The 21,103-nt window shown below is 32.7% G+C and overlaps 3 protein-coding genes across 25 annotated transcripts in view; 1 reads left to right on the top strand and 2 right to left on the bottom strand.

Annotated features, from left to right (window-relative positions):
* LOC111426888 (SH3 and cysteine-rich domain-containing protein) overlaps positions 1-1,439 on the bottom strand; it is a 61,589-nt gene extending 60,150 nt beyond the window's left edge. For 16 of the 18 annotated variants that reach the window (XM_071194217.1, XM_071194220.1, XM_071194221.1 and 13 more), the window contains exon 1: positions 1,348-1,439. The gene's annotated coding sequence lies outside the window, so the exon portion shown is untranslated. Of the gene's footprint in view, positions 1-1,300 lie in introns of all 18 variants that reach the window. The other 2 variants (XM_071194218.1, XM_071194231.1) reach the window with 2 other exon arrangements.
* Positions 1,440-5,119: 3,680 nt separating this feature from the next.
* On the top strand, positions 5,120-16,930 carry LOC111426892 (RAS oncogene family member Rab3). Of its 3 annotated transcripts, XM_023061748.2 has the most exons (6): positions 9,553-9,635; positions 9,986-10,065; positions 12,594-12,815; positions 13,139-13,257; positions 13,528-13,699; positions 15,139-16,930. In XM_023061748.2, the coding sequence occupies exons 1-6, from the start codon at positions 9,623-9,625 to the stop codon at positions 15,283-15,285; spliced, it is 753 nt and encodes a 250-aa protein (XP_022917516.1). In that variant the 5' UTR covers positions 9,553-9,622; the 3' UTR covers positions 15,286-16,930. The 3 variants fall into 3 exon arrangements, with proteins under 3 accessions (XP_022917519.1, XP_022917516.1, XP_022917517.1); XM_023061751.2 differs by lacking the exons at positions 9,553-9,635; positions 9,986-10,065 and adding an exon at positions 5,120-5,261; XM_023061749.2 differs by lacking the exons at positions 9,553-9,635; positions 9,986-10,065 and adding an exon at positions 10,409-10,559.
* Positions 16,931-17,281: 351 nt separating this feature from the next.
* On the bottom strand, positions 17,282-20,789 carry LOC111426905 (pancreatic lipase-related protein 2-like). Of its 4 annotated transcripts, none has more exons than XM_071194234.1 (10): positions 19,576-20,789; positions 19,340-19,518; positions 19,143-19,281; positions 18,952-19,085; positions 18,684-18,903; positions 18,377-18,630; positions 18,198-18,318; positions 18,019-18,145; positions 17,784-17,966; positions 17,282-17,723 (listed from the first exon to the last, which is right to left on the bottom strand). In XM_071194234.1, the coding sequence occupies exons 1-10, from the start codon at positions 19,676-19,678 to the stop codon at positions 17,369-17,371; spliced, it is 1,815 nt and encodes a 604-aa protein (XP_071050335.1). In that variant the 5' UTR covers positions 19,679-20,789; the 3' UTR covers positions 17,282-17,368. The 4 variants fall into 4 exon arrangements, with proteins under 4 accessions (XP_071050335.1, XP_022917550.2, XP_022917551.2 ...); XM_023061782.2 differs by having other exon boundaries at positions 18,952-19,098; positions 19,150-19,281; XM_023061783.2 differs by lacking the exons at positions 19,340-19,518; positions 19,576-20,789 and having other exon boundaries at positions 18,952-19,126; positions 19,177-19,259.
* Positions 20,790-21,103: the final 314 nt, after the last annotated feature.

The raw sequence follows: 21,103 nt of genomic DNA, 5'->3' as shown, positions 1-21,103 counted from the left end.
AATCGAATTGTTCGTCAATAAGTTCATGGGTAACTAACATCGTATAAGTTAATTCCACTCCAACTTCTTCCAAAATCATAAATTTATTTTACAAGGAAAGTGATGTTCTTTTCGCAACTATTATTAATGTTAATATGGAAATTTATTCGGTAACTTTAACGCGAAGCAACCCACTTCTTCTCGAAGCTAACAATAAGTAATGATTAAAAAGAGTTATCGATTATAAAGTTTTTTTTGTGTTCGAAATTACAACTATAATTTATAGTTGTAATTTAGATGAAATAATTTTCGTCACCTGTTCTGACATCACTGAATTACATTATCTTTAACATATCTTTAAAGTTATCACTTTCATCAGCCAAACTCAGATGTTTGTGTGAGGTATGCCAAATTTCACACAAATTTCAAATAAGTACGGGCCAGTTGTTAGTTAAGTGTAAAATTAATGACATTATCAGGAAGAGTTAGAGAAATAATGTTGCGAAATGTTTTGATTTAAACTTTACACAAATAAATATTACAAGGATGTCAGGAAATTAAATTCCTTGCTAATGATACAGATACAATAACGTCGTTAAAATCTTTAATAAAGTTAAACTGCATACAAAATTGAAATCCAATTTACTAATGTCAATTACATTTCCAATCATTAAGTTAGTTTATTGGGAGATTACGAGTTCGAGATATAACATTTATTAGTAAGCATTAATAATTACTACTTTAAAGGGCATCCATTAAATCCATTGAATCTTTTATATAGTTTGTTTTAAGAATTTATGGCAATCTAAATATTGATATTTACACATTCAGATTTCATATACTCTACAATAATACTTATTTCATGTAATATTGATCAAAATTCGTCTCTTGCTAATAGAAAGCAGTCGACGAGAAACTTTAAAGATTAACTAAAAAGTTATTGTAAGTTTATTTAGTTTAAATCATATTTGGCTTAATAAAGTATTATTGTATAACAAGTTCCGTTTAAAAGCAACCTTTCAAAGCAAAATACTCCTAATCTAATATAATTTTCTTACAACTAATTAAATTTATGCTCACAGACTTATAACTTGTTTAAGTCATAATTTAAGGACATATCTTTTAACATAATAACTTAAAATCCTATTCCATTACATAATTTTGAAAATATAACCTCTCCACGTGGCTAAAATTGCAACGCTTATAAATAAGTTCTCGAAATGAGTGATTTGAATGTTGGGTAAAAAGAAAAAACAAAAAAAAAGTTAAAAAAATTTGAGGAAATTTTTAAGATAAGATTAGTTTAAACAGGAGTATTTACCAGAAAATTTATAAAAGTTGCAGGTTACTTTTTTTGGCTAACCTTACCTAAGTCATAGCGCGCACGTCTCGTAGTGTTGGCATCGCGACGCTCTCACCGTTCCGCCGCCAACGTGACGGTTAAATCGGTCCGCAGCCGGAGCTGAACTAACTGGTGGCGGGAAGGCGTCGCGACGCCGACGAACTCACCTGGCGTCGTTCGTTGCGCACGCGTCACGCCGTTTTTCAGCTTGATTCTCTTCCACTTTGCCTAACGCACATTCAAATTTTCCGCGCACATCCGGTCATCATCATTTTCTAATTAACCTTTAATCTTTCGCTGATGTTTTAATTAAATAATTATTTACTTTTGGGACGCCGGTGTTTATGTTCTTGTCGCAAAAATGAGGGTTGGTTGGTTTTAACAGGTCAACGAACAAGCAAGGAAGGATTTTAAGCTACCGGTTGAATATAATGTATTTATACAGGGGCAAATGCCATCAAGGAAGGAAATTATGAAATTATTCATAATCTTTTTCATAATGTATTTTGTGGGTGGGCTTTTTTCTTAATTGAAAGGGATTTCAGTGAAAAAGGAAATTCTTTTATAATAATAACGTTGCGAAAACATCTTTAGAATACATCTTTTATATAAAATTGTTGGTTTTATGTAGAATTTAATAAGCTACAAAGAAATCTTTGAAAGTACTCTCAATAATTGTCTCCACACCAAAATAGATACTTGCCAGAATGATTGAACAGCTTATTTCTTTTAAAAGCAGTATGTTTAACAATTCGGCAATCTAAAAGAATTCAACGAAATGTTATTGTTTCGTAATTTATTGTGTAGAAAATTTTGAAGATTAATACCTTTTCTAAAGTGTGCATACAACTATATCTCAGCGTTGAAATTGCAATGGGAATTGGACTGACAAGTAAGCTGAATAATAGGGGTGCTTGCAGTAGCTGATATTTGCATTTCGAGTAGGACAGGATAAATAAATTTTCAACAATTGAGCCCAAGTGTTGGAGGCTCCTGGCCGGTTTGGGCGCATCCTAGAAAAATATTTACCGAACGTACACAAAGCGCGATGTGCAGATTTCCAAAGTTAATATTTATCCGTCTTTTAACTCCTCGCGCGCATTGCATATACAAACTAAATGAAAAGCAAATACACACATTTTATAGTAGAAATTAAGAAAATTACAAGACTTAATTTATAACCGAACTTCCGAGTTATATAAAAACGTCCGCCGAAATCGTATGTGGCAACGTTTCGAGACGAGTACATCTGGGAAGATGGATTTTTTGATTTCCTTGCCAAATGGAGTCGTGAAGTCGATTCGCCTCGGTTGTTTCTTTTTGCCATAAACGTATCGCATTACAACGGGTAGTAAAAGTCTAAAATCAAAAGCACGCGGTTGGCTTCGAAACAACAACGAAGCGATAAAGTTGTGGAAAAGCAAAAAAGTAATTCGTATGCTGCCTTCTCCTCGGCTGCCAACCTTGTTTTGACTGCTCAACTTCGACTTAATGATAAAGAAACGATCAATTTGTATACCAAAATACATTGAAAGCTATACAAAATACCATACTAAAAGTTTTAAATTCTCAAATAATTTATGTTTAAGTCATTGTTATAAGTTAGTAACTAACTTAGCTATCACGTCTCATAATACGACAATATACACTCACAAACTTCGACTTTAACTTTAGGTCTATAAATCGATAAACTTGGATAGAGTTACGATCATCTCGGAAGAGTTAACCACATTTTCAAACTTTTGATTATAATTGACTAAACCTAGCATCATACGATAAACAGGAATGGGTTCACTCTTGGAAAGGAGTCTGGGAAGTTCTCGTCCAAATCAGGATGGGTCACATTGAGACGATGCAATCCACAAATTCACGTTTGAACGGATGGTTGACGTTGAGAATTCGGTAACGTTACGGATTAGAAACCCAATCTTATCGAAGCTGTGAGAGGAACGCTGAGTCTCTTAATGAAATTTCTATTCCAGTATGAACACTAAGAGCTTAGAAATGACGTAGAATGAAATTAAATAATTAATACGAAACGCCTAGATTACGGTATTGTAATTTTAATCTAAAATATGTTTAAAAACATTTTATAGCATGTAAATTTATCTTAAAACCTTGATACATTTTCATATGTCGATATACAAAGTGTTGTTGAAATTTGAAAAATGTTTCATAAAACATTCAATGACTAACCAAGATATTCTGTCAGAAACCCAAAATTGGATTTTAATGTGAGTTGAAAACGTTGCGGTTGTAGAAATAAATCAGGAAGATATTGCTGAATTTGATGAATTCAAGTTCCTCCATACAGAATTCAAAGCCTTCCTAGGATTACTGCTTTAGTAGCAGATATTCAAATCAAATCACGAAGATATAACTCTATTCGCATCTTAGAACGGAAAGAGTCGTTTTTAGAAGTTCAATGGCAGAAAAAAAGGTTTTTGTATCCGCCTGCGTTCGTTTCAATAATCTTGAAAAGAGAAAGGAACAAGCAAAAACTGAGTGACACACTTAATTCTTTGCAAAAATGGAACTGATCATTTGATCTTCATTAATAAAAGGAACACTATGAGTTGCTCCTTATTGCCAGTATCCGTTGACTCATTAACTTGAAGTGCAAAATTTGAATTCCGAAGTTTATTATTGCATTGCAACATTTTTCTTGATATCAGAAGACCTCTACGGCCAGTATCGTTGGACTACCTTATTTCCTAGTATTGTCATGACCATTTGTTTGCATGCAGATAAAATAAATAACTCATCATCTAAATTATGAGCTTTCATATCTTTTGCGATTAATTATGAGACTTGATAAGTTGCAATTTCAGCTTTATCAATCAATATACTTCTAAAAGTAACTTATTGATTTTGTCTTGTAAATCGCCTCACAAAATCGGATTCTTAGAGATCACGTTTCTTTTTGATAAATTCTTTGAAGTCGCTATTTTATGTATGTGTTCAGGACATTCAACTACTGCTCAACTGTAAACAGTCATTTGACATGGTATTAACACTAGCGCCTCGCCCGCAAGCGACCTTGGCTTAATACAGAAACATCATGTATTTCATTTACAACTTAAAATGGGTTAAACATATATGTTCAATCAAATCTTTTACATAACTAAGTAAATCTTTTCATAATTCAATATAATTTCGTGAAAAATGTCTTCATTTATAATTTAAACGCTCCCTCCAGTTCTTTAACTTTATCTTAACAACAGCTTTAAATATTCTTGTCAAGTTTACTGGAAGCTGGATAAAGTATGAACGAGATCGACGTAGTTTAACTTCATAATTTATAAGTCATCCGAAAAGTCCACCATTTAATTATTCAACTATTTTATTTATTAAATAACTGTCGTAGAATTTTGCAGAAATCCACTTATAAACAAACCGCCCCCTTACACAAAGTAGTGAAACTATAGGCGTTGAAAATTTTTCCGCGAACTTTCCAATTTTCCTAATGTTGGTGAAAATCTCAACTAGATGGCGATGTTATGTCGCAAATGCTTATCAATAAAAAGTTGTGACGTAACGATTGTAGATTTATTCGTACCAAAAATTTTGCACAATATAAAAAGATAAAATTTAGTAACTACTAAATAAAAGAAATAATACACGAATATTTATGTTATTAATGATTGTGAAAAATTAGAAAAGCTTTGATATGCCCTCTATGGGTTTGAACATGAAATATTATGTAGGTTTTAATGAAAAGCTCCCACCACTCAAGTAGAGCTTGCTCTGAAAATTGTGTCCTTGACTGTACTCCAGCTGATCGATTTTCAGGAAGCAGTGGTGGGAAGTTGTTCAGTGCGACGACGCTTGGTCCGAAATTTTGTTTATCAGACGTTACTGTAAGGGTTCTATTGAAAATCTCCGTTAAAAAGTTAGTGGTGAGTGTGTAGTTGTTGATTTAAAACGAACTTAAAATAAGGTAAGCCTTTTCGTATCACTAAAAAATTTCCTTTAAAAATACTCCTTCCCATTGTTAAACACATTTTTGTACAATATATTTTTCTTTTCTTTTAAACTAATTATTGATTTACAATTACTTCGAATAATCCAAATTAACTAGTTAGCTTTCTTAAGAAAGTGCTCTAACATAGCGGTTAAAAGCTCGAAGTGAAAACGATCTGTTAAAGTGGCCAGGGAAACTCTGTTCTAAAAATAGCATCACAGTTCTCGATATAATATCTGTGAACTTATAGGAATTCACTTTTTTTGAATAAATTTAAGCACACCAGTAAAATAGTGTATGAAAAGTGCACTCAGCAATCTATCCTTCGTATATCCATAAATTTTACGACGAGATTCAACGTCTCCCGTGGTTTATCGAGCTTAAGCTTTAACACCGGGGGCTCGAGCTTTAGTTACCGTCGACTACTGCTGTCGCAAGTTGTCGGTTGTAATTAAACGAAAAGCTCGAATTTACCGAAAGGATTTATTCGGGAAACGAATGGTAACATGTACAAACAATGATTTATTATTACGAAATAGTTAATGCACTTAATATACTGGAAAATAATTTAAGAAACCATCTTAAATTCAAAGAAGAAATAAGAAGAACAAAAAGTAATGAGTAAAATTTAAATTTCATTAAATATCCACAATTGGTTGATAAAAAGATGTCATATTTGGGCAGTTAATATAATTCGGACGTGAAGTTCACAACTATGTTGGCTAGTTTCCAAATGTGTCAAGATGTGGTTTGATATTAGACTTGACCTTTTTGGGAAGAAATTGCTTTTGAGGATCGCAAACAATACTTATCTTAATTTGGATGATATTAAATGATAATGAGCTATTATTTAATGAGTTCATTATTGTAAAGATCTTGTTCCAAAAACAAACTAAAGAAATAATTTTCGTTGCGGTAACCAATACCCCTTATCTTCTTTAAAAGAAAAACCACACTTTTATGGTGGGTTTTCCGGTATTCTATTAAAATTCATTATTAAAATATATCTCAAGCTTTTGAGTTCATTTAAAATGCATGAGGTTTAATAAAAATTTAGTTAAAATATACTGTTCATACAGAATAATTTTATTCAGACTTTATTCAAATTCTATAAATTGATATGTTATATAAATAATTACTGAAACTGTGACCCAGTTTTGTCTACAAACGCTGTTACAAAGATTCCCTTTATGTTTTTGGAATAGTCACGCAAACAACAACAATCATAATGAAACTGTACCAAATAATTTCCCTAGTTGAGCTTTAAGTTATAATTTCCAACTTCCCCATTAAACTATACATATTGTGTTACAAAACCTTTCTCGTGTTCCCAACTTTAGATAAATATAAAAAATTTCAAAGTGTATTTTGAGTGGTTAGTTAAATCACAAGTTTAGTCACAACTTTATTTATTATTATATATCAATGGTGTTTTGTCAAGATCTCTAGAAGGATTTTTCGGATTAGTCTCTGTACCTTATGTTTCCGCATGTGGTGCATTTCTTTGTATAGTTTTGGCTCAAACCCTACTTACTCGTTTATTCTACCAAAAGTGTACTATAGGGTCAATTACATACTTTCGCCACATGGTAGAAAATTGAGAAACGTAGTGTCTAAGTCACTGTCGTAGGTCGTGGATCTATAACCATTTCAAATCCAAACACTCTCAATCTTCTTCATCAACTATCACACCCAGAAATTAACGCAATGATGAATCTTGTGCACAGGAAATTGCCTTCAGTGTCTTTAAATCACACCCACATCGACATTTTCAAATTTTTGTCTTTTGCTTTGCCAAATTTTCCAAAGTACGAAGTTTGTATAGGAAGAAGCTTTGGTTTTGGCAAAATGGGATGTACACTAAGTGGTTTACGCGGGTTCTACATAAGGGTGTAGTACTACACAAGTGTACCGAAAGTTTTGCAAAGCCAGATTCAGTATGCTCCCGTAACGTACCTTATCCGATGGTTATAAAGTTGTGTGGATGTAATGCTTCATCAGGTTTTTCGTATAACACCTTACGGAACTCCCAATGATCTTGTGATTTCGTTAATAGATTCAGATGTATTCATTCTGATCTCCCGTATCTCTTCCCTGGGCTTTCAGTAATATTATCATCTACTAACAATTTGTAAAGGCCTCAAATTCAACAGCAGTAATGATGAAGATGGTGTCCATAAAATATTCTGTTTTAGTTATCCAATTGGTCACGAACAGACCCCAGGAAAGTATTTCGGCGAACTCCAATTACGTGAACAGTAGGATTTGCACTTATTAGCACAGTGACCGAATAAAGCGTAATACCAACTACAAGTTTTGCAACTGAAATTAGTATCTGTGATCTGCTTCAGGATAGTCGCGACTTCGCGACTAAGCTAAGCGAGTAGTGCTAATTGATGTCATCTGCTGTAACAACCTCACCCGAAGCGGTTTCTTCTATACGACCTCGCGCGTTCGCATCGATCACGCTAACTCGTACAACGGCCTTTGTTTTTGAAACGATAAGATCGCCCAGTTACCGCAAGAAAATGTCTCAATTATTGAGATGCTTTCCTATCTCTGATTTCCTAATATTTTAAAAACCTGTATTTTTCCTTTATTTTATCGTACTTGTCCAAAGTATAATGAGGCCACTAATCAGTTGGACCGATCAGCGTTGATTGGTCTCATGACGAACTGAATTTTAATATTAATGCACCGTAATCGAATAGCCGCATGCCAGAATAATAGCCGCATGCCCAAGCGGGTAATTTACAGGTCATGTCAATCCATGCCTATTTTTACACTCACGTCAATTTTTGATTGCGTTGAGGTTACTAATTTTGGTGTGGTAACGAGAACGAATGAAAGAACAACCTAGTTTGTAACGAAAATAAATCACTACCCAAATTTAACCTATCCATACTATTCAAACTTTATTTCTTTTAAAAGAGTGGGCAGTAATTAGAACATCACATTATCGTTATGGCTAGAAAGTTATTTTGAGATATATAATAGGCGCACATTAACTCATCCAATCGGAAAAGTTGGTGCTGGTCTTCCATACAGGACGTCGCGCCTTTATTTCTTTATGTAGATAAAATAAAGGCGCAACGTCCAGTCTGGAATGTTTCATCTTTTGTGATTGGAAAATTTTAATTTCTATTTTTTTTTTAATTTATAATTCACGTAAATCGCTCTATAAAAATTGCAGACACATGACTTTGATAAACTGATAACCAGATTCGACAAACGCAATTATTTACATATTTTGGTTAAAACCGCGTTAAAATTCAGCAAGCCATTTCCTACTAAACCGCGATTTTCCGCAAAACTATAAAACATGCCCCTCATTAAAAACACATCAGGCTACAATCTGTTCAAAATCGAAATTTTTTAGTCGGATAGTTTTTGAGAAAAAACATCGCAAAGTGGACAAAGTTGTCCGCACCCTCAAAAATCGGGTACTTCTTTCACTTTACTCACGATATAAAGAATGTCGCAAAACCGAAAATGTTCAAATTCACATATGTTACGTAGAAATGTTCAGTGATTGCAACAAACTTTACCTAACTTTACCGTAGCGATTACGAAGATATCAATCTCTAAACTGAGGGGCATTGACTTTTGGCACGGATAGTAATTCCTTCCAGAGAAATTAATGTTAGAGATGTATTAAGTTAATGTTAATATTTTTTGTGTAAAATTACAAAATTGTATGTTATTACAAATTTAATGCAATTGCCCTCCTTTTCAATATCTACTTCATTGAATTTCGTGGTCTAAATGCGTTTAAAATGCAACAATCTTTTGAAAATGATATTGGTAGAAATTAAATAGAATTAAAACGACGCGCTGAGTCTTCCTTTTATAAATTTTAAACTTTATGGTATTGTTTTGTCAGACAACACAAAGTCGAGGAACGAAAATACATAGAAGGCGAACCCAATACCCTTCTATTGTGAATATTTGGGATGAAAATATTAATTTGTAAATGTAGGTCAAGGATTCTGTTGTCCTAATTTCGTTTCCATGTGATCACAATGCGAAACGTATCTCTTCCACAGAAAAATATTTTTTGTGTGGTAAAAAATCGTGATGTCAAATGTTTAATATTAAACGCAACTTCTATGCATTCTTTTTATTTAATATGGATTTTAAGCACAGTTAAGTAAACGATTTAACATACGAAATGTAGTGTAAAATATGACGTCACCCATTGATAACGTCGTTATTTTATCGCTCCGCAAGTAACTACCACAACTTGATCAATTCTTACTTTTACCACCACACGAGAAACCTCGTCATTTTAGATTAAACATTTTTCCGTTTAAAACCTCAAAAGAACATCTCGTCAAATGGCTGACGGAGGTAAATTGATTTCAATTTAAACATTACGAGAAACTCAGATATACGCTGTGACATCGAATTCCGAATTTTATCGCGTCTCCACGTTTCCTCTGTGTCCCATTTTCGACACAAACGACTCACTTGGGTCTCTTGCAACGTTATGGTTCTCGCAGATAGTGATTTCGGTACAACATCAAATTCATTTACTCATGTTTTGTGTGCGTTCGGGAATAATTTGTAAATGAAAAATCGATCGATTTTATGGTCAATTTGTGTTCGCGTGTCGCTGTACAATCGAATTCACATTTAGTTAATTGGACTACCTACCAATGTTCTGCGGGTTGTAATTGCATGGTTTTTTTCTTCTTCAGGTTGGGAACCCGGTGAATTTCGAAAACTATCAAGACTACTTTCATTTGTTGAAATCCCTTTGGGATATTGGCATCACGATGTAAGTACTAAAGCAAATACGGAAAGACAGTTCTTTATTTAAATTAACATTTTCTATTAACATAATTTTTTTTAATATAAAGAACGTAAAACATACCTTTAAACCTAAAAAATAAAGTTGTGGCAGTAAGATATCTAGTGTTAAACTTTGTTAATTACTAAGTAAATTTATAATAAATGGAGTGAAAGAACATTGTTCACATGGCTAACAACTTTGAATTTTGATTTATAATCTCACCTCAAAATCATTGGAACTTTACTGAAAGTATTTAAAAATAAAGCAAAAACTTTATAACAGGAATTTACCTGCTAGTTACGTCGAAAACGTTATCAACAACGGACGTCTATAAATACATTTAAAAATATGGCGCTGATCGTTTAAAAAGTGATAATTTCCAATACTTTAGAGTCGATTTTCTAATTTTTCCAAGCATAGCTTTAAATTTCACCAATATAAAAATGTTTACAGTTGAATTACATCCTGCAAACCACAACGTAAGTACTCTTTTTAATTGATAAAGTTAATGTATTCATTCTGACCTTGACTAATGATTAATTAAAATTAGTAATTATTATTATAACTGCTGATTCTCTTTCTTTTCATCATTTTTACCATTCAAGTGAAATAAAACGCAATAAGTAAATACACATTAGATTGGAAAAGTTTATCGCAGTCGGTTTTAAACGGATTTAATTAAAGCTCCGCTACTGTAAAATCCTTTCATTAAAACTTTAGGCAAAATTTCCCACGAACTAAAAGTTCATGTTAACAGTTTAGCCACGAATTATAAGAGGATTTTATTATTTTCCGAGAAATTATTTTACATCATCACGAGCAGCGTAACAATGAAAATATGAAAAACAAAAACAGTTATTGGTGTGATACATTGTAATAAAATTTGTCTAAACTGTATATAACACTTTGCTAATTTAAGCTAATTATAAAGAAAAAAATTGGATAACAGAAATAAAGTCGTTGATTCGGATTAGGTACGTGGTTTAGATTAGATCTAGTTTGGAAAGGTAGTATTTGGTTTAGTTGTGTACTATCAGACAGGTACTGCTTGGTTCTTGTTCCAGTGTAGTCGTATTGAGCTAGTTTTGAGTGCGAATAGGTTGGATTTGATTTGTGTTTGACCCATATGGATGGTCTAGGCTTGGCTTAAGTAGTTTGGATTGACTCTGGATTCGGTGTGGTTTGGTTGCGTGATGTGGATCGTGTGGTTTAGGTTGCAAAGGTTTTGGATGTGAATTGATTGGGTTCGACTTCATTGTGGATCATATGGATTCGCTTAGATATGCATGATTTGTGAGTTGTAGAACTTAATTTAGGTTGGATTTGCTTAAATTGGGTTTAGTTTGGATATGGCAGGATTGAGTTTTATGGCTTTTATGTTAGGAGTCTATTATAAGCAGCGGAATGATTTTAACAGATTAACTAGAAATCTAGAATCTATGAACAGAGCAAAAATGAATCAAGGACAACCTAACATAAATCACAAAAGTATAGAAGTAATGTAAATCTAAAATTTACTGAAATATATCATAAATGAAACAGCAATTGAAACAATGTTATTTTGTAATTTTTTTGGAGATACGTTAAGTTAGGGAAAGCGTCGAAGAAGAGTTTACACATTTCCAGGCGCTGCGTAATATATTCATTGGATCCAAAAGGTCCCAATCCGACGATTGAGAAGTTATACGATGTTGCAGTTTAAGTATTAACCACTCCGTCACCCGGTTTGCAGTGAGTTTCAGGTCACTATTTTGATGAAAGATAAATAACTCACCTAGTTTAAGTTCTGGGAAACTTTAATGTACGTGTTCCTGCAAAATTTACAAGTACATATGTTAATAATCCCTTCCAACTTCTAATAAATACCAAGTTTTCAACTTCTTCGGCGCTCATACGTTCTCAAACGAGAAATCCATCTCCATGCTTTACAGCAGCAGAAAATTTTATTCTTTGTTTTCAATTTGTAATCTTCTTTTGCCAAATCTAATGAGGTTCCCAGCAGATTCAAAGACGGTAAATTTAGATTCGAATGTATGTATTTTAGTAAATTTGACCAATATTTTGATTTCTTTTTGTGAGGAATGTCTTTTTCCTAGGCAAACTGACTGTTCCAAGTACAACATGCCATAATCACCTTCTATCATTTTAACAAGTATAGGTGCGCCGTCGATTTTCAATTACCTTCTGAAGCAATCAATTTCTTAGATCCACCCAAATTCCTATTTTAACAAACATTTACAACCTTTGTTATTTTTTATTAACCCATAATGCTTAATCAACAAAACTTATCCAAAAACGATTATAAATGCAGAGCTTATTATCTTATTTATCAACATGTAACGCGATAACGAAAGCTTTATCAAGAGCAAAAAGGTGAACGTCACCGGCAAACTTTAGTTAGTACACACCATGCATCCACAACGCTACGTTGAAATTAATTATGTAACTACCTTTAACAAACTCGTAGCAGCAGGATGCAGTGTTATTATAACGTTTTGTTTTCTTTGTTGTAGATGGCCGGAGCGGATCCGAAATGGCAAAAGGATGCGGCGGACCAGAATTTCGATTACATGTTCAAACTTTTAATAATCGGTAACAGCTCCGTGGGGAAAACTTCATTCCTGTTTCGGTACGCGGATGATAGCTTTACATCAGCCTTTGTCAGTACCGTTGGAATAGACTTCAAAGTTAAGACCGTATTCAGACACGACAAACGTGTTAAATTGCAAATTTGGGTGAGTGGTAATTTGTTCAATTTAGATTAAATTCAACTTGTGTTGATTAGAACTAAAATTGTACCTGAAATGTTTAATTAAATCAATATAATAAAAAGTTGTTTGAAGAAATTCAGTCAAGCGAAATAATTCTAATATCCACAACCCTTTCAAACTGTGTTGCCAACGCCCTACTCCCACAGAATTTTCAATGAGGCGGTCGAAATCTGTCAGTAGATGAAAGTGTTGGAACGTTTACTGAAAATCTGATCACGTTCGCAATGCAATTTCGTCTGTGTAGATGTTTATTCAAGACATGCACTGACTCATATGTTATTTTCTAGGATACCGCAGGACAAGAAAGATACAGAACTATAACCACAGCTTACTATAGAGGGGCTATGGGCTTCATTTTAATGTACGACATCACAAACGAAGAATCTTTTAATAGTGTTCAAGACTGGTAAGTGTTTATAACAAAAAGCAAAAAAATAAATAAATAAAGAGGAGTTAGTTGCACGCCCCTGTTTCTGCTGCCCTATATTGAACTGGGTGTTCCATTTCTCTTAAACGCATTGCTTGTCCTTAACGTCTCGCGAGGCAGAAAATCAATATCTTACAAGTAACACAAATTCGAATTCTTTCTTCTTCTTTTTATTCAATCCTGGCACTTTCTACTGGTAGTTTAAGCCCGGCGGAATCGAATGAATGACGGGATTTGTTTGTTTTTCAGGGTCACTCAAATCAAGACCTACTCCTGGGATAATGCCCAAGTGATCCTCGTCGGTAACAAGTGTGACATGGAAGACGAACGCGTAATCAGTTTCGAAAGAGGTAAACAATTGGCCGATCAACTTGGTGTAGAATTCTTTGAAACGAGTGCGAAGGAAAACATCAATGTCAAGGTAAGCAAAAGTGAAATTGCCATTTATTATCGTCGATCAATATCCGAATACACTGGGAATAATTTATAGAACAATAAAATAACTTATAAATGGGGTGTTGCATAAGAAGTTCTGATCGAACCTTGTTATTCTATTATTAGATATAAATATTAATCAATAAATACTTGGAAAATAGCGCTCCATAAATGATGTATAAAATTCGTTGAACTATTAATTTAACTTGTAAAAACGACAGTTTAGAAGCTTCTTTGTACATACTAATAAGGGATAATCCGCTTATCTACTATATCATGCTATGTAATTATTTTATCACAATTTACTTTCGTTAATATGTCTTATCCGTAAACTGAACTAGCGTTGTCGCCTATTAGCGTGAATTGATTGAGGTTGCGAGAGCATGTTGTGTGGTTATTGCAGTAATAAAGTTAGTGGGCTTGACATTGACGCGTAAATCAATTTATATTAAAATAAGTGAATGATAAAATAATTTTGGATAAATAAGACCAATTTATTAAACCATTTATTATATTTTATAAGAAAATATTAATATAAGAAGGTTTATTAATTTATGTTCTTACGAATTAGATCCAAAATGTTGCTATTACTTTGAGTGTTATTAAAAGTATACAAGTAGTTAATAAAGACAAAAATAATGAAGCATCCAGAATACCCAGAAATTGCCAATGACAGAAGATTATCCCAAACTAGAATTAAACCAATGTCTAAGAAGTTTAATTTAAAAGAGCAAAATTTATGTATGTAGTTTCACGGCCCCAGCAAACCCTTTGTACATCCCCACTATTTACAGTTCATTCAGGGGCCAGAAAAAAAGCCTAAAGTTTTAATAAACGTTAATATAGAACAGAAGGGTGTATTTTATGTCCGAAATTTGGGGCCATGGTATGCCAAAAATGGATTCTCCTAAGTACACCAGTTTGAATATGACTTACCGTCTCGTCTTCCATTTCCACACTCTACAAAAGGGTGTGTTCGCCAATTCATGTAGAACATATGCTTACATAACCTGCAGTGTCCGGTCAGGAAGTGGATGAGGAGCCCTTTTTGGTTTTCCCAGCAACTGAGTTGATCTTTTCCTGTCATCCATCAGTGTCGATGGTCAGCGTTTTACTTGTGCTAAATTTGCTCTGGGGTATCGTCTCAATGCCAAAGTGTGGCCTGTTTAAGAAAGTAGGTGTGATGTAGTCAGTGCGAGCTTCAAGGAGGGGTTGTTTACGAATAGCCTCACTCCAGAGTAGAAACAACGCCATCACGACCACGTTCCTGATAAAAATATCTAGGAGCAGCACATTCAGTATAGTCTCCATCGCGATCGTGGGTTTCTTTCTGGCCAAAGTGGAAGATTTTTCTGGAAAAATTTATTTATATTATATTATTTTATAATAAAAATTAATAATTTGTTTTCCTTTTTTTGTTAACAGGCTGTCTTCGAAAGATTGGTAGATATAATCTGCGACAAAATGTCTGATAGTCTAGATACGGATCCAACATTAATGAGTGCTGGTGGAAAAGGTACTAGATTAACCGACGCACCACAAGGACCTCAAGCGGCTAACTGTAACTGCTAATAACCTTGTACCGTGTCAACATTGGAACAATCCTTACTGCTACCCTAGTTACATATTAAACAGCGCGACAACTACTCCTTACCTACTAGTACCTTTAATAATACCTTTACCTAAATAGTTGGAGTTTTATGATTCCCTCCCTAAAAAACGTCCCGTATTCTCTCTCCCGTTAGATGTCTTTAATTTAGTTATCCATCCTGTTCAACCAATCAATTGATAAAATATACTAAATTAAATAAATAATTAAAAAATAAAACTAAACAATATGATGTCAATATTTCGAAAGCAAGATGAATAAAAAAAGCTTCACGACCCATAAGGACATGTATGAGTATCTTAGAAAAAAATCTAAAAAAGAGAACTTTACCAGTTATTACTAATTAGTTGTTTTTTAAACTGGTTATAGTTGTAGATCTAATTTATATTTACGATAAAAGGGAAATTGAGAAATATTGTATCCTACGAGTTTAGGTTACCTTTTATGAAACGAAAAAAACGATCATCATCAGTTCCCTTGTGTGATCATTTCATATCTTGGCCTATTTTGTTAAAGATTCTATCATGATATCGCGTTGGTTTATAGAGATTGTTGTATTATTATTGTAGAACGGCTGATGTTGTAGTAAAAGCATGTTAATCCCACATATACCTACGTAAATGTATGTAACAGAAAAAGGAGAGATCAGTTCAGAGATGAAAATTAAATTTGTATCTAGCATTTAATAACAAATAAACATCTTTTAATTTAATTAATTTAAAAGTGTATTTAAGTTTGGTATTGACTGGTAGTGCGAAAATTGAACGTAGATACAATAATTAAGATTAGAAAATAAAACGATCAGATAAAATATACGTGTAAATATTATATTATATGAAATTGTTGATTTTACGAACGTTTGATTTATTTCTTATTGCATTATTGCTTATTTTTTTGGTGCTTGGAACATCGTGTAATCATGTTCGCACATTCATAATATTGCCGTATGTTTGTATAGAACTGAATATAAGATATACATCTACGTAACATAACAATATATTATGAAATCTCGTCAAAATTTCTACAAACTATATTTTGTATTTTATTAAAAATCACTGTTGAACCAAAGCAGTAACAACGCATGAGTACGCTCGCAAATTTGTTAACAAAAAGTATTTCTTTTTTCCATATATAGGTGTTTTTAATAAAAAAATATATGTGTTAAAAAGAATCGATTTTCGCATATCGAACGTCGCGCTGATTAGCGCCGATTGGTGTTGAAAAAAAATTGTTGTTTCAATAAAAGCAAAAAAAAAACTCATTGAAATGTTAACGTTTTACCGCGATCTATTGCAGACTTAACGGAAATTTTCCTACTTAAAGAATCTGTGCCTCACGTATTGTATATGTAACAACGCAATGTGGTACTTTTTTTAAAATCCGGGACGTTCAAAAATCTGTCGATGTATTCGCACATTGATATATTCTCGTGGATTCCCAAAATGGCATTTTCGCTCGTATGGAATCGCCAAAGTTCGACCGTATTACCCTATACGAAAATACCATACAATTTATGTATATCGAATATTATGTTGTCATTATAAAAAAAAATTGTACAATACTGAAACAGTTTGTGAAATTAGTGTATAATAAATATAGTGTATATGCCTCATGTTTTTTTTTGTTATCAAATGATAAAGCAACTCTAAGATGTAAAGCTATAATACAAGTCAGTATATATAGCATGCTTCATGTTTAAAACTGAATCACAATTTCGTCTTATAACCAGTCTGTAATTAACTGTTGATTAATTAACAAGTTTTGTCCTCAGCATGAATATGTAGTGTTCATCTTTCCGCGCCTACTCAGGGCTATATCCTTTACATCCATTTAGTGCACAAAGAAAGGTAGAGCTAAGATTCCTTTCTTTTAAAGTACAAGTACTTCATCACGCTTTGTTTTAAAAAAATTCTTGTAAAATTTTAACTGGACAATTTAATTTAAAATCTAAAACCATCCTTTAATATTCTTATCATATAGTTTTATTGCTATAAGAAAATGTATAAAATATTAATAAATCACGTCCTATTAATAAATATGATTAATTTATTTTCCAGGTTCGACTGCTTCGCATTCGGGTAAATCATTTGAATTCTCTAATGATTTTGGGTCACTAGTGGTTGTTGGGGCAAGTGGCGCATTCGATCTCTTTGTAGTTCCAGCTGTCGGATACTTTGTTTCTTCAGAACTACTGCATTCAGATGTGCCCTCATGGGAATTAGATTTAGAATAATTTTTTCGTTCCCCTGAAGCCGCCGCTGTCTTATCAGAACCCGATTCAGCAGCACCCGCTATTACTTCGCCGTGTTTAAATTTAGAAACATCGCATTTATTGAAATGCACGAAATCACGATTTTTAATTTCCGGTCCTTCCTCTGGACACAAACCATTTACCGGAGCGCTAAAAATAACAAAAATTGAATAATTTAGATGATGATAATTAAAACATAATTAATCTTACTTCATTTTTTCTGAAACTCTCATTATCGTTATATATTTTACATAAATTGATTTATTTTTTAAATTAAATTTACTAGTATTTCTCCATTTAACTTTGGCTTCTTTGATTTTGTCAATTTCTGGCGGAGGAGCGTATGCAATTGTGTAATGAACGAAACCAGGTAAAAATGTTCTAGCCACCGTGCTAAAGTGTGTTTAAAAAGAATTTTAGGGTATCTATAAAACAATTTTCTTACCCATCTATAGATGGAGACGCGAACGACACTTTATTGTTTTCGTCTACTAAAATAAATTCAAAGAATCCCAACAATTTCTTCATTTTATCATGTTTTTCCACTGAAATTGCAATTTCATACGTATGCACTAAAAACTCCTTATTTTTTAATATAATTTAACTTTATCTTTTTGCACTTACTACAAAAAGGTGGTTCTGAATTTGTATTTAGAAAGACTTTAGTATTTTTTGGTACATCACTAGAAAATGAGTCGTATCTCATAATTAAACATTGACTTTTCCTACAATCAGTGCAACTACCCTAAATTAAATGATTAAAATTAAAATGTTATTGGATTTAAAAAACATTTTTAGTTTACATTCATGAATTTTTCGTAAGATTCGCATGGTATCCCGATAAAAGGGCATTCCTTATTAATAGCAGCGCTGATATAATATTTATAAGCTCTTTTATGACTGCAAGCAGGTAAAATTTTTCCTTCTTGTAACACATCTCTTGTGACTTCCGTAAACTTAGGTAATTGCCAAGTGTCGTTACAACCAGGTTGGTGACCCGCGTTATTTAAATAATAATCTACTCTCCCTAAAGGCTGCATCGTACCTTGGCTTCTTGCTTAAACCAAACATAGTAGTAAATTGATCTCTTATTTAAAACTATATTCTTACAGTTATAAGCATCAGTATGAAGTACCTCAACAAACTTTGCATCATCCACGTCTAATCTTACAACAGGTGGCATATTTTCAAATCGAGCACCGGTTGGATCTAAGCCGGTTATTTTCGGTAACGTTTTCTGCAAAGCTTTTCCAACGTATCCAGCTATATGAGCTCCAACTCCATGACCGACGATTTGAATTTCGTGTTTTACATCTAAATGAAAGTGCTCCTAAAATATTCTTACTGAGTTATCTTTTACATTCAAAATATATCCAACCTGTAACATTCTTATGAAAGCGTAAATTTCTAATGCGACAACTCTTGCGTTTGCAATCGCTTGATCAAACGGTGGTTCCGCTCCGGCCTCCCAATTAACGGATACGACGTTACAAGGATTAACAACTAAAAACGCTTTAGCCATATGCTACAATTACTTCGACTTAGCCACATTTCTAGAAATGATTTTACTTAGTACTTTAATCCATCCCGCATGCCCACTTGCCGTGAAATCATGGACGAGCAACTTCAAACAACCGCAATCTTTATATCCAGCAACTTTTGCAGTATCAGGATTTTGATTTGAAATGATATCAAACAGAATATCTTTCTAAAAAAACAAAATTAAGCTAAATCTAAAACGACCTTAAACGTAATTATTTTCTAACGTCGTTTTTGGTTTCATTATTAGTATTGTTACATCCCGATCCCGATTTGAATAAGAAAAACTCAGTTCTTATCGTATTTCTGTCAAGTGGTTCCAAATTAACTGGTCGGTACTTTGGATGGTACCATTTTTCATTCGTGTCTAAACAACCCAAACTTTCAACACAGGTTGCAAATATGTCTATAGATAAAATAATTAATTAGTAAAATTTAAGCCTGAATATACATATTTACATACGTGGTTCGTTTGAAGCAATTTTATCTCCTTTAACAATCGTTACGTTCGCATGTGAAAATAATATCAGAGAAAATAGGAGTATTATAAAAAAGTTGAGGAACATTTGACTCTGACATTGTTGTCAAAATACTGTCCCTGACAACTTTTGGTATTAATAATCAAAATGATTGAAATGTTTTAAACATTTGAATCAAGAGAATTAAATTTAAAACATTGAGTTGCGATCTCTAAATCTCAAAATTTATGGAATGCAAATTATTTGTAGTGCATTCTTTGATGCACACGACTTTCTCAAAAAAAATTTTCTTTTACTTTATCCATCTTAACAATAAAGAATTGTTAAATTTCAATTTACTACCGTCTAATTAATGTAATTGTTTTAATCCAGTCAATAAAGATAAAAATTTCCAGAATGTACATTTATCTGGCGTACATCCGCGATGTTGAAAACATAATTGATACCTATGTTCAAACATGGTGGAAGTTTGATAATGATATGGGGATGTTTTTCAGCAGCAGGAATACAAAGTCTTAATTTTGTGAAGTGGGGTACAAATATTTAAAATAAAAAATTGAGCAATGAGCAGAAAAATTGGAATGTTTACGAAATTTTATGTTTCAACAGGATGATTAGAAGCATACCACACTAGATTCTAGACTTTGGATCGTATACAACTGTTCAGAGCACTTTAAAACACCATCACAAAGTCCAGACCTTAATCCTATTGTTAATATTCAAGAAGAAATCGACTTAAAAATACCTTTAAAGACAGAATGGACTAAAATACAACCTCAATTAACCACTAAACTAGTGGATTCGATGCCGAGGTGTCTAAGTGCTGTTGTTAAGCAAACAGGCATCCAACAAAGTATTAGTTATTCCAAATGCATAATTTTCTGTTATTATTAAAGTTTGTACTGTCCGAGTACTGTTTTTGCTGTCAGGGTAAATTGCAGAGGTAATCAACATGTCTACTATTGCTTTTACTCTTCTAAGTTAAATAAATCAACAAAAATATTTGAAATATCTACTACCATTCTTGACATACATAAATACACAAGCTAAAATTGCAAAGATATCAACAAATACATAAATAAGTATTGGGGACAACAAAATACTACTGCATATCTCTAAAATAACATTCGCATTAAATAAAAATCATATCTGCAATTTAATATTAAAAGTAAACACTAAAACATAACCACACTTTCTCAGCTGTCATTTAGATGTATTAAAGTAGGTAAAGTAGGGTTCTGGAAAATAAAATAAAAATGTTTTGGCACTTTTTTAAACGTCAATTTCAAGAGTTAAAAAGTGACAAATATTTTAAAATTTTAACCTTTATTTCTCGGACTATTTTTACAATATTAATAAGTATTTTTTTATGATATAAATGGTCAACTAATAATAAAACTTGCACTCAACCCAAATTCCATTTTTTATTAATTTATACAAATATTTCATTATTTATTATGATAATCAGTAATAACAAAGATTTCGCATTTATTTGTCTACTTGATAGTACTA

The sequence above is a fragment of the Onthophagus taurus genome, chromosome 2 (assembly GCF_036711975.1).
Source record: "Onthophagus taurus isolate NC chromosome 2, IU_Otau_3.0, whole genome shotgun sequence".
In the NCBI taxonomy this organism is placed as follows: domain Eukaryota; kingdom Metazoa; phylum Arthropoda; class Insecta; order Coleoptera; family Scarabaeidae; genus Onthophagus; species Onthophagus taurus.
Note: the sequence above shows the minus strand (reverse complement) of the source record. Positions and strands in the feature narration are given on the sequence as shown.

Coding starts and splice junctions, on each gene's coding strand:
- LOC111426892 (XM_023061748.2), top strand. Junction 10,066..12,593: donor TGGGATATTGGCATCACGAT/GTAAGTACTAAA, acceptor TCTTTGTTGTAG/ATGGCCGGAGCGGATCCGAA. Junction 13,258..13,527: donor TTTAATAGTGTTCAAGACTG/GTAAGTGTTTAT, acceptor TTTGTTTTTCAG/GGTCACTCAAATCAAGACCT.
- LOC111426905 (XM_023061782.2), bottom strand. CDS start 19,678: ATGTTCCTCAACTTTTTTATAATACTCCTATTTTCTCTGATATTATTT. Junction 19,519..19,575: donor AATTGCTTCAAACGAACCAC/GTATGTAAATAT, acceptor TTTTATCTATAG/ACATATTTGCAACCTGTGTT. Junction 18,904..18,951: donor CTTTCATAAGAATGTTACAG/GTTGGATATATT, acceptor AGAATATTTTAG/GAGCACTTTCATTTAGATGT.